This window comes from Meles meles, chromosome 2 (assembly GCF_922984935.1).
Source record: "Meles meles chromosome 2, mMelMel3.1 paternal haplotype, whole genome shotgun sequence".
NCBI classification, from domain to species: Eukaryota; Metazoa; Chordata; class Mammalia; order Carnivora; family Mustelidae; genus Meles; species Meles meles.
This window is the reverse complement of record NC_060067.1, coordinates 65183484-65196081: the sequence shown is the minus strand read 5'-3', so window position 1 is coordinate 65196081 and position 12598 is coordinate 65183484. Positions and strand designations below refer to the sequence as shown.

General features: G+C 45.9%; 1 protein-coding gene across 1 annotated transcript in view; it reads left to right on the top strand.

Moving 5' to 3' along the window:
* The first annotated feature begins 1063 nt into the window (after positions 1-1063).
* Positions 1064-12598, top strand: part of C2H4orf50 (chromosome 2 C4orf50 homolog) — a 29332-nt gene continuing 17797 nt past the window's right edge. Inside the window, exons 1-2 of the mRNA XM_045998608.1 lie at positions 1064-2745; positions 9714-9887. Of these exons, the coding sequence (XP_045854564.1) occupies positions 1516-2745; positions 9714-9887 (1404 nt within the window). The 5' untranslated portion in view covers positions 1064-1515. The remainder of the gene's footprint in view (positions 2746-9713; positions 9888-12598) is intronic.

The following is a 12598-nucleotide window of genomic DNA, read 5'->3' as shown; positions in this document are numbered from 1 at the left end:
AGGGGGTAGTCTACACGGCCATCCACTAAAGCCTTCCATGACAATGGAAATGCGTTACGCCTGTGTGGTCCAGTTGGAGAGCCATGAACCCCCAGCTTCCCAGCTCTTAAACCATGGCTGGTGGCCTGTGGCTACCGTGATGGACGTAGAGCAATTAAGGGGGTAGACAGTGTGTGCATCGACAAACAGCAAGCTGTGAGAGGGTGCAGGCACAGTAAAGGGGAACGCACACAGTGTGGGGAAATGGCCAGGCGGCTGCTAGAGAAAGTAACATGTGAGCAGAGATGTGAATGGATTGAGAGTGAGCCACAAAGGGATCCAGGAAACGATATTCTGGGCAGAGGGAAGAGCAGGTGCAAAGGCCCTGGGGCATCGGTATCGGGCTTGGCGAGTAAGGGAGGCTGATATGGCTGGGTGAAGGGGCACCAAGAACATCAGGAGATGAGGTCAGAGAAGTGGGAGGGGTGCTAAATGGAGGAAGAGGCTGCTTCATACCTTCTCTTCTCTTCCCATCCCTAGCCAACTCCAGCTGAGCCCAGCTTGGATGAACAGACTCTCCTTCTCATCTGTGGCTGCCCCCCCAGGCAATGCAGGGATGGCTCATTTCTCCCTGTGGAGCTGGCCTGGATTTCAGAGCAAAGACTAGCAGCCACCCAGGCCCAGGGGTCCTTTCTCCTGGTGCAGATGTCCCCACTCCCTCCTTGGGGGCCAGCCAGGGACCCCTCTTCCCTGCTACCACCACTGCTGCTCCAGGAGGCTTCTCCACAAGACTCCCAAATGCAACAGATGCTGGATTCCTGGTCATTGTCTGCTCCCAGGGCCATTGGACAGCTCTGTTGGGATCATCACTGGGCAAAGAGCCCCGAAGCCTCCCTTTGCCAGGAGTCCCCACAGACTTCAAGTCACCGCTTTCCCAGGAGAGGGCCCAGAGATCTGAAAGATACTTGGAAGGAGGGAGGAGGACCAGAGTGGAGAACAGAGGAAGAGGGGACGAGGAGGGCTTGGGACAGGAGGGGGTTGGAGGGAGGGCCTTTATCAGATGTGGAGGAAGAACGCCCCACAGCCAGGGCCCCAGGCACCCAGAAGCCATCTCTAGCAGGTGCTCAGGTCCTTGCAGGGCAGGGCGAGGAGGAAACTCTTGTGTGGTCTGGAAAGGCTCTATGTCTTCGAGAGGAAAGCCCTGGGTACGAAGGGCAAGAAGAGAAGGAGGAGGAGGCAGCGCCTCTAGAAGCGTTCAGTCTGGGCTACGGGGACATCCCAGAGGAACCTGGCCCCGTGGAATGTGCAGGCCAGGATGCACTCTTCTCAGTGGCAGAGGAAGGACTGTCTCCCAGATTGGGAGACCCAGTCTTTCCACCCAAGGGGACCGAACGCACCAGTAACTCATGGGCTCCAAGTGAAGGACCTGGCAGTTCTGAGCTCAGACTAGACAAATTTGAAAAGGAGCTGGAAGCTTGTTTCCAGCAACTCTCCATCCTGGAGCTTGGAGGAGGGGGACGGTGGCCTCAAGCCTCCATGCTGGCGGGAGAGAACACAAACTCTGCTTGGAAATGGCCCAGCTGCCAGGGGAAGCCTTCCTCCCAGCAGGCTTTGGGAAACCAGGGCTTCGATGTTTGTTTGGCCAGGGAAGTCAAACCTGCGGAGGCTAGTGAAGAGGTTAGACCAGGAGAGACGGAGGCATTGGGAACCGGCGCGGTTCTTCCTGAGATGGTGCCTGATTTGGATGATGTGAGGCTGGGCCCAGAATGGCCCTCTGAGCAGGGTTGGAACTGGCCTCCAAGAACCCTTAAAAGGCAGAAGAGAAGGTTTCAGCAGCTCATTGCTGGACTGAAAAAAGAGAGAAGCCAGGTTTTACATGACAATGCTGAGCTTTGGGGCGACCGAGAGAGAGTCAGTAGAAAAGTGAGTGTTCTGGAAAAAGAGAGGGACAGAAATGGGACTAAGATCGCCACACTTGAACAGGAAAACAGCATGCTGTTAGGGGACATCTCGCACTTAAAGGGGGAACTGAACCAATGTTGGCAGGTCATTTCTGACCTTGAGGACTGCAACGGGAAAAGTTATGGCAAAATTTCTGAACTTGAAGAGGAGAATGAGAAGCTGAAAAGGCACGCAGCCCAGCTGCAAAAAGCCATGTGGGAGAGCCTCAGAAAATCCAAAGGTGTGATGGAGCGTGTCACCCTGGGAAACCAGGAGCTCAAGGCACTGATCTCGGAGCTCGGGGTCGGTTACAAAGAGCTGATGGAGGGCATAGTGCTGGGGATAGAAGACACGGTCCGGGCCTTCAGCAGGGAGAATGCTCACCTTCTACGCAGAATCCATGTCCTGGAGACAGAAGTCGCCTTGGGGGCGAGCACAGCAGTGGGCCGCGTGGTGAGAGCAGACAAGGGTCTGTCGGGGGAAAGTAAGATGCAGGGGGACAAGGGGACCGCTGTGGAAAAGGGGGTGCAGGTGACTCAGCTCTCAGGGCAACTGACCGCAGGAGCCCATGGGCCACTCATGGAGGAGAAATCGGGTCCAGCTGGCAGGTGTATGGGGCCCTCCTTAGGCATGGAAAATTCCAGATACAATGCCAATTCTGCCGCTCCAACCTTGGTCTGGGGAAGTGCCGAGGTATCCAGTGTCCTGCAAGGACACATCCATAGAGCAGGAGTAAAAGAAGCACATTCCGAAGAGGAGAAGGAAAGACCATGGTGTTGTGCGGACCCGGTGCAAGCTCTGACGGCCCTGAACAATGGCCCCCAGGTAGACTGATTACTCACAGCTCTTTCCTTAGCATCCTGCTAGCTATCTAGGGGGCTGACCACCCCCTGTCCTCAGGTGAGGTTCCTCAGGCAGCCCTTGGAGGAGGTACCCACTTCATCACCCCCACTTAGCAGATGGGAGAATGAGGGCACAGGGAAGTGAAGTAATGGGCAATCATGTGGCAGGAGGAATGGGGCTGGGACTACCACGTGGGTGGTCCCCTGCTGCACATAGTCTGAGACGTTAGCCGGCCCCTCTGCTTAGGCTCTTCCCATGGCATCAGATGGGACACTGGAGGGGGTGATGTTGACACTTCAGGATCAGAGCTCATGTTTTCAGATCCAAGAGTTTATCAAGCAGTCCAAGTCCCAAGTCTGCACAGTGGGTCCCTCACCCTCTCCCTTTTTAAAAGATGTAACTGACATGCAACAGTGTAGAAACTTAAGTTGCACAGTGTGTTGAGTTGATACATTCATGTATTTCAATATGATTACCGCCCTAGGTTGGCCAACGACCCCATCATGCTCCACGTTGGGTCTTGAAAGGGATGATGGAAAGAGCAGGGACTTTAAGACTTGGTTGGAGGTTAAGCCCAGCTCTGCACTTACACATCTATGATTTGGCCAAGACACGGGCTTCCTTGAGTCATTGTCCACACATGTGGAAGGTGCTCGCTGTTCAGGAATCCCGGGAGGAGATGCTCATGATAGCCTCATCGTGGTCTTGCCTGTTTGTAAGACGCTCAGTGTTGACCCCTTTGTAGCCACTCATTCATTCCCTCCCTCTCTCTCTCGCTCTTTCTCCCCCCAACCCCCTTTCCTCGCTCTCCTCCCAACCCCCCTCCCCCACCATGGCAGTTTTATCAATCAGAAGGAATCAGAGGATTCCTTCAGGTTTTGTCAATTTTCTTCATCGTATGTATTTTATTTCCCTGGGTTCTGCCTATACCTTCATTCTTCCCTTTCTTTCACTTCCTTTTGATTTAGTTGGATGTTCCTTTTTTTCCCCTTGCTTCTTGTGTTGAAAGCTCAGATCATTGATTTTCAGCTGTTCTTCTTTTGTGATCTATGCACTTCTATCTCTGCGTGTCTCTCTGAGCACTGTTACAGCTACGTCCCACACATTTTGATATGTTGTGCTTTTATGTCCGTTCACTTCAAAGTACTTTGCAGTTTTCATTTGTGACGTCTTTCTTTACCCACGGGTGATTTAGAATAGAGTTGCTGAATTTCCAAGCACCTGCTGAATTTTTTATTTATATTTTTGTTCCCAACTTTGTAGTTTTATTTTACTGTAGTCAGAAAACATAACTATATTATTTTTATTTTTTTTAATTTGAGATTTGTTCTGTTGACCAGATTAAAGTCTATTCTGGCAAATAACCCAGGAGTCTTTGTAAAGTACTGAATGATCTGCCATTGTTGTGTATTGTGATGGGGCCATGCTGGTTAATTCTGCTGATCGGATCTTCTGTATCTTTACTGATGGACTGTCTATTTACTTTGTTTTTTACCCAGATATGTTTGCAATCTCTGAGTGTGCATTTGTGTATTTCTTCATCTGGTATATTAGTTTTGATCTGTATATCTGGAAATTATTTATGAGATACATACAGACTTACAATTATGTTCTCTTGCTGACTTGACTCTTTGATCATGATGAAATGTCCCTCATTACCTCCCACGCTCCTTGCCCAAATTGCACTCGGTCTCATGTGGAAGTAGTCACACCAGTTTTTTCCCTTATTGTTCTCATGGAATCCAACTTCTTTTGGATTCTTTTGGAAGTTCTTTTGGAACTTCTTTTGAATCCAGCTTCTTTTCCACCTACCCTTTTGTGTTCAACCTGTGGACATCTTTCTATTTAAAGTGTGTTTTTTTGGAAACAGCATGTGGTTGGTTTGTTTTTGCTTGGCTCAGTTTTGCAACCTCTGGTTTTCAGTTGGGGTGTTTGGTCCACATACATTTCATACCTCTGATGCAAGCATTGGGTGTTTGCTCTGCTCTTACTGTGTGTTTTCTTTGTTCTGCTCTGTTCTATTTCTTCTTTCTTCCCTTTGTCTTTGGTATTAATGTAAGTACATTCTCTTATTCCTTTTTCTTCTCCATTAGCTCATTCCACTATATAATTTAGTATCATTCCTTCAGTGCTTACCCTAGAGAACGTATCTATTAATTATTTAAATGTACCCTAAATCAGTACTTTTATCATGTACTACAGAAATCCCAAATAAATTAATAATTAGTAATAAATACTGCAAAAATTTTAGTAGTTTATCTCCATTAACTCTTTCTTCTTTTCCTCATTTTTGTCATATGTATTATGCCCATTGATTATACTTCATAAGGCATTGTTATTATTGTTTTTCCAGGCAAGTGATAATCTTCTACATTTACTGGACCTCCACATGGTCCTGTGATACTCATTCTTACTCCCACTCCTGGGGATCTGTTTTCCTGCTGCCTGAAGAGCTTTGTCATTTCTCAGAGTAAGAATCTGCCAGTGATGAATTCTCTCACATGTCTTTTTAAAGAAAACAAATGTCAACTTCCACTTTTAAGAGATTTTTTTCCCCCTGCTGGATTCAGAATTTTAGGTAGGCAGAGATTTCCCCCGTTTAGGGGACTTTGAAGATCTCATTGCATTGCCTCTGGCTCCCATGGTTTCTATTAAAAAATGGGTTGTTTTGTCATGGTTTTTGTGTTTGGTTTTGTATTCCTAAAGTAAGTGTGTTATTTTATCTCTGACTGCTTTTAAGATTTCCTTCTTATTTTTGGGTTTTGACAATTTGACTGTGATGGGCCTGGTGTGATTTTATTTGTATTTATCCTGTTTGGATTTTTCTCAGCTTCTTCAAGTTGTAGAGTCAAGTCTTTTATCATATTTGGAGAATTTGGAGTTATTATGTAGTCAGATATTTATTCTGTCCTATTTTTCTCTTGTTTCCTAGAATCCAGACTTTTTTTTATTATATCCCATATCTTTTAACACTGTTCTGTTTTTCCCTTTTTTAAGCTCTGTGTATTAGTTTGAATTTTCTACTGACCTATTGTTTAGGTCACTAAATCTGTGTTCTGTTGTATCCTATCTTCTGGTAATTCCATTCCATGTGTTCTTAATTTCATTTATTCTATTTTGCATCTCTGGAATATACATTTTATTCTTTTTAAGAGATCCTCATTCTCTGTAGAAACACTCCCATCTTTTCATTCATTTCTTCTATCTTTCTTATAGTTTTAAAAATATATAATCATAGTCATTTTGAAGGTCTTGTCTGCTAGTGCCAATATCTGGATTATCGCTGGGTCTGTTTTTATCAACTATTTTGTTTCTTGATTAAGTGCCACTTTCCATCTTCTTCACATGTCTAGTGATTTTTTTAAAAATTTTATGTTGGACATCATGTAGGATATCTAGTAGATATCTGTTATCTCCCACTAGACAATGTTGAGTACCTTTTGCTCTGGCAGGTAGTGGAATGATCAGCAAACCAGATCATTCCTGTGCAGGTATATGTTAGTTTTGACCCAGTCCTAGGGTCTGATTTTCCTTCTACAGTGTGGACCTTGCTCCTGGGGCATGGCCTTTCAGTAGCAGTAACTGAGTCTCCTGACCAGTCATCGAGGACACCAGTTTAGGCTCAGCCAGAACTCTGCTCTCTTGTCAGTAGTGTGAGACCTCTGAAGTCTCTTCAGCAATGGGCCTTCCAGCTTCTCTTCTCGGCTAGGCCTCCAAGCGCTGCACTATGCTGCTCAGCGTAGGATTCAGCCAAGGACCCAAAGGGCATTTCTAGGGAAGTGCCTGGCTCTCTCCTTTCTTTTCCTTCTCTCCACAGACCCATCTATCAGAGCACCTCTGAACTCCAGCCTCTGAGTCCCCCATTGAACAGGACCACCCCTCTCAGCTAGGGCTCCCACTCCTGACCCACAGTTTGGAAAATGCTACAGTGAGGAGACCAGGGAGAATATGGAGCTCGCCTTGTTATGCATCCTTTTCCTCAAGGATTGTAGCCTGCATTGGCTGCCACTCAGTGCTTGCAAAGAACTGTTCTATGCCTTTCCCCAGATTTTGTAGTTGTCCAATCAGCTGGTCAGATCTGGTAGAAACTAGACCCAGAGGAAAAGAATATACAGCTGAGCATTTCAAGGTGGGAAAGGGGCGGCAGATGAAGAGCTTTTCATATTGAGGAAGAAGCAAGTGACCAGGTATGACCAAAATGACCAAGGTAGGAATGAACCTGGCTGACAGAAAGAAACAAAGTAGCCAGCGCAGCAGGATCATGTGGGCAACAGTGGTGTGAGATGGGGCAGAGCTCAGATGGCCTGCAGACCCCAGTTACGGCACTTTCTAAATGCAATGGGAAGCCACTGGGGGCTTTTAAGAGGGAGAAAAATGTGGTTCAATTCATTTGTAAAAAGATCACTGTCTGCTGGGAGGAAAAGGGCCAGGGGAATGCGGGGAACAGTCAAGACAACTTTGCAGTCAAGAAATGATGCCAAGAGATGATGCCAGAGTTGAGGAATTTGGAACTAAAAGAAGGGAGGATTCCAGACAAAAACCAGAGTTGAAGGAAATGAGGTTTGTTGATGTACAGGAGGCAGGGACAAGAAAGTGTCCCATTTCATCATCCCAAGTCACAGACTCGATCATGTTGCTATTTTGCTTAAAATCCTTCTGTCTCTTCCTCTTATACTTGGTGTGAAATCCCAATTCCTTCTGGTGAATTCTAATCCAGGCCTGGGGAGCCTTAGCTGTTTGTGTCCCACCCTCCACCCTCCAGCATCCTTTCTTGGCCCCTCTTGCTCCCCAGTCTTCTCCTGGGAACTGCCACTCATCCTCGGGGTCTCCTTTTGTTGGGGGGGCAGTGCCTCCCAGGGCCGCAGATGGGCTCTGTGTGGAGGCGTGATGGCACTTTCACAGCATGTCATTGGTCCTGGTGGGAACACATCCACCATGGGAATCAACAGGTACTACGGCTTCACATGCCCCTTGACCAGCCCAGAGAGCAGTGGTCATATTTCCATCCCCCAGTGCTGGATGGCAGTGGATGTCTCTGGCTTAGTGCCTCCCAGCTTCCCCTCGCCATGCAGTGCAAAATGGCCTATTTCTGTATTGGTTACCCCCACCAGAGCTCCCTGAGGGCACCATAACCCTCAGGACAGCGTGTGGCTGGAGCCCATGCCAATCATGCAAGTGGGTCATGGGCCGTTCACAAGACTGCTGAGTGGTGCCATGCCATGTGGCAGGCAGGGCTGGCCCCTACCCCACACGTTCATTCTCTTTAGAACATACTGGGAGAGCCAGTAGAACGTAATCTAAGGGTCCTTGGGACGAACCCCTCATCCCAGTCATCGGGAAGGGGATGCAGCGAAGGCACCAAACTTCCCAGAAAGGCCAAGTTGTTTTGCAAGTCTTAGAGCTGGATTTCATGAAACCATCGGGAGCACCCATCTGTTCTCTACAGGGCCCAGCCTGTGCATCTTAGGCCCACGCTCTGTGAATTTCTATTAATTAGAAGAAAACCACATTCTGCTCTCAGATTTCTTTCCTAACGAGGGGGAGGCCTCATCAACTGCGAGGCACATTGATTCTGCCCTTGCACCGGCCTCTCTGTCCGCTCCCAGCAGAGTGGCTCAGGCCCCTCCTCCCTGCTCACCCCCAGGCTAAGAGCACAAGGAAGAGATGAACTTTGCAGGTCATCAGATTCCCAGGGTGACTGCTTTCAATGAAGCGTGCACTGCCATGGCCAAGGAAGGGAGTGTGAGAAGCCTCTGAGCTCTGGGCTCCTGCAAAAATGAGCCTGGTATTTAGTAGGGCTGCACCTTCATCAGCCACCGTAGCATGTGAATTGGTTCCTTAATGAGGCTCAGGCCCTGGGTCCAGAAAATCCTCCTCTGATGATCTCAGGGAAGGACTCAGAGGTCCGTCCCGTTGTTACATGTAAGGGTGTTTATGATTGCCCCAATTACAGCAGCCAAATTTAGAATGCCCTGAGCATTCAGCATGTCACAGAACGTATGCTCACCATGATGTTTTCAACATTATTTCATAATATGAGAAAATGCTGCTGACATGGCATTGAGGAAGAAAAGCAGAATACCAAAGATACAGATGGTCTGTTAATTTTTATACAGAGAAAAATCTATGTGTGTGTCTGTGTGTGTATATATATACGTGCCTGTGTATATGTGTGTATGGACATTATTAAAAAATAAGACTTTAGAACCCAGGACCACTGGGGATAGGGGCATTGCTACTATTCAGCACCCCTGCCGAATACTACACCACCTCTCCTTCACATCTTTCTGCCTTCCTGGAAATTTCCCATGACATCCATATGAAATTCGCTTATGTCTGACCCCCAAAAGGGTGAGAGACCATTTTGTACTGATTTAAGAAAAAGCGTTTGGGGGAAAATGTACTATCCTCTGCTTTATATAAATGGAGGATGCTTTAATGTAATAAGCATCTCGTAATTGGATTTGAACCTTAAATTCCATTCATTATACCTTCTTTTAGCAGAGTGGTGACCGAAATCGATGGAGACAGATTCTGGAACGCCCTGCCATTTTGCATATTTTTGAAAAGATGTGCAAAAGATATATATATATCGAAATATATATATATCTGAAAACCACATTCTAGAATGTTATTCTGTGATTCCCCAGACCCTCCCCAACACCCGCCCCCCCCCATAAAAAAACCCAGGATGGGCCACACGCTCACATATGCTCATGCATACAGGCATAGCAAAAAGACTGGAAAAAAATATGTGGATAATAACGGTGATTATTCTGGCTAATAGGGCTTGGGGTGACTTCTGTTCCTTTATTTTCTAAAATTTTTGACTTGAGAAAAAAATGTAAGCCAGAAAAAAAATTAAGAAGGAAAACAGGTCCTTTTATTTGCTAAGGCAAATTACTTAGAAACTAAGCTAAGCATTTCCATCGGATGGGTGATTTCCACAGCTGCAGGACCCAGAGGCAGACCCCCCGACAGAGGACCTGAGGGTTCACGTGGGGCAGCTCCAGCACAAGGTGCTGACCCTACAGTGCCAGCTCAGAGACCAGACGTCCACCCACCGCCAGCTGCAGGCAGCACTCAGGGAAGCCGTCCGCCTCCGGGACCAGCTCCAGGGCGAGGTAGGCTGGAACACTGCTTCCTTTCCCGCCTGTAAATGAAATGGGCCCACACTCTAGGAAGTTGTTTTTTGTCTTTTAAGATTTTTAAAATTTATTTGAGAGAGTGAGTGAACATGAGCGGTGGGAGGGAGAGGGAGAAGTGGACTCCTCACTGAACAGGGAGCAGGATGTGGGGCTCGATCTCAGGTCCCTAAGATCATGACCTCAGTTGACCCAGGCATCCCTCTGGGAAGTTTTGAGGACTTGAATCAGGCCAGATCTCACCATTCCCAGCAGTTTGGTAGTATTTGTGAGATTTCCAAAGTAAAGACCAGTATGGGGAAGGAAGTGAGACCTGTAATCCCTCCACAAGTTAATGTCTGTTCCATCTGAAACTAATATACATGGGTTTTTCTAGAAAGTCTAACTGGTTTTCAAATCTTACATAATAAAAGCCCTTCCTCTGTAGTAGGGAAGTGAGAGTGATTTTATACAAGGGCAGAGAGATCCTTGCCGATGTGAAAGGTTCATTTCTTATCTGTGATGATGGAGATATGAACTTTCGTGGGTGATAAAATTACTCAGAACTAAGTACATACACACACACACACACACAGGACAAGCAGAACTCAGAAATCTGAGTAGGATTGGTAGATTGTTCCAATATAATTGACACTATAGGGTTGTAATATAATTTTACAAAATGTTCCCCTTGGGGGAAACAGGGCAAAGGATACAAGGGATTTCTTTGTCTTATTTCTTATGACTGCATGTAGATCCATAATCATCTCATTTTTTTTTAAATGCAAAACAACAAAAAAAAGTCCTTCCTCGCTTTGACCCTTCTGAGCACCAGCATTTTTTTTTCAACCCTATGTACTCACATTTGGTGAATGTGTGAATGTGTAGACATACATGAAATCATACCACCAAAAATATTCCGCGTCTTGATTTTTTTCATTTAAAAAAAATTTTTAAAAGATTAAAAAGATTTTATTTATTTGTTTATTTGACAGGAAGAGAGAGAAAGAGATAATGAGAGAGCACGAGTGGGGAGGAGAGTGAGAAGCAGGCTCCCTGCTGAGCAGGGAGCATGACGTGGAGCTCCATTCAGGACCCTGAGGTCATGACCTGAGCCAAAAGCAGATGCCTGAGTGAGCATGCCAGGCACCCTGTTGGTTTCCTCATTTAATAGAAAATCTTGGTGCTATTTCCATATTAACACATACAAACTAACCTCATTTTAAAAAATTCCATTATTATTTTTTCACAAGGCCAAACCATAACTTAATTCTTTGTTTATGGAAATCCACATTGTTTCTGTTTCTTTGCTTTACAAACAAAGCTTAGTGAACGTTTCTGTATCTCTTGACTTAGGATATGTTTCTGCTACATATTCAAAAGGTAAAATTCTAGCAAAGTAATTACTAGGTCAAAGGAGAGGTATGCAATTAACTTCGATACAGAAGGGCAAGTAACCCTCCAAAGTCAGTGCTCATTTATGCTTCCACCAGGAATAAATGAGTGTATGTGTTCACCCACACTTGTTACCCAGAATGTTATCACTTCCATGTTTTTGACAAGCCGATGGATGAAAAACACACCATCAACGTTGTGACGTCATCTCTGGCTCCTTTCCCATGTGTTCTTTGTATAATCAGATACACTGTACTTAGAGTTTCATGTCTGTTGTCTCCTAAACCTTGTGCCCAGTATATTTTTTTTTTTTTGGCCTGTGCAGTAATCTATTGGGTGGAAGTGACTTTCAGTCACCTGTTGTTGGATCTGTGGTTATTACCATTAATGTATATATTCCTGTTTATATGCAAGAGCTCAGAGAACTGGGATTTCTGGTCCAGAGTGGAGTCGTGATGGTTCCTAATCCATATTACAGAAAGCCTTCCCAGCACTGATACCACTTCCAAAGCCCAGGCAGTGAACAGGGAAGGCTCCTCGCTGTTCCCTCCTTGTGTAGCAAGGGAGCTCTTAGGACTTTTTTCTCCTGTCTGTCACTGATCTGTGAAGCATATACTTCCATTTGCATATGCTGGAACTTTTTACCATATCTTTTGTAGTCTGTTTCTCATAGTTTTCAATGTTTTTTTTCTTTCTGCTTTTCAGTGTGGGTGTTTTTTTCTAACCCATCTTCCAGTAAATACTCTTCAGGAAGTCAGATTTGCTCATAAAGTCATTATTTTTGTTCTTAATTTTTGGTATTGTGTCTTGCAGTCCTAGAATTTCCATTTAGTTCTATTTTTTTTTAAAGATTGTGTTTATTTATTTGAGAGAGAGAGTGAGAGAGAGAAAGCACAAGCTGGGGGCGGGGAGCAGCAGAGGGAAAGGGAGAAGCAGACTCCTCCCTGAGCAAGGAGCACAATATGGGGCTCGATCCCAGGACCCTGAGATCATGACCTGAGCTGAAGGCAGAGGCTTAACCAACTGAGCCACTCAGAAGCCCCTCCATTTGGTTCTTTTTAATTTTAATTTTATTTTATTTTAGCTGTTTTTCCTATTTTGTTTTTGAAAGAGAGCGAGAGCACAAACAGGAAGAGGGGTGAGGCAGAGGGAGAGGGAAGAATCTGAAGCAGACTCTTTGTTGAGCACGGAGCCTGACGCGGGGCTTGGTCTCATGGCCCTGCCGGACTTGGTCTCATGACTCTGAGATCAGGACCTGAGCCAAAATCAAGAGTCAGACACTTAACTGATGGAGCCACCTGGGCACTTCCCCTAAA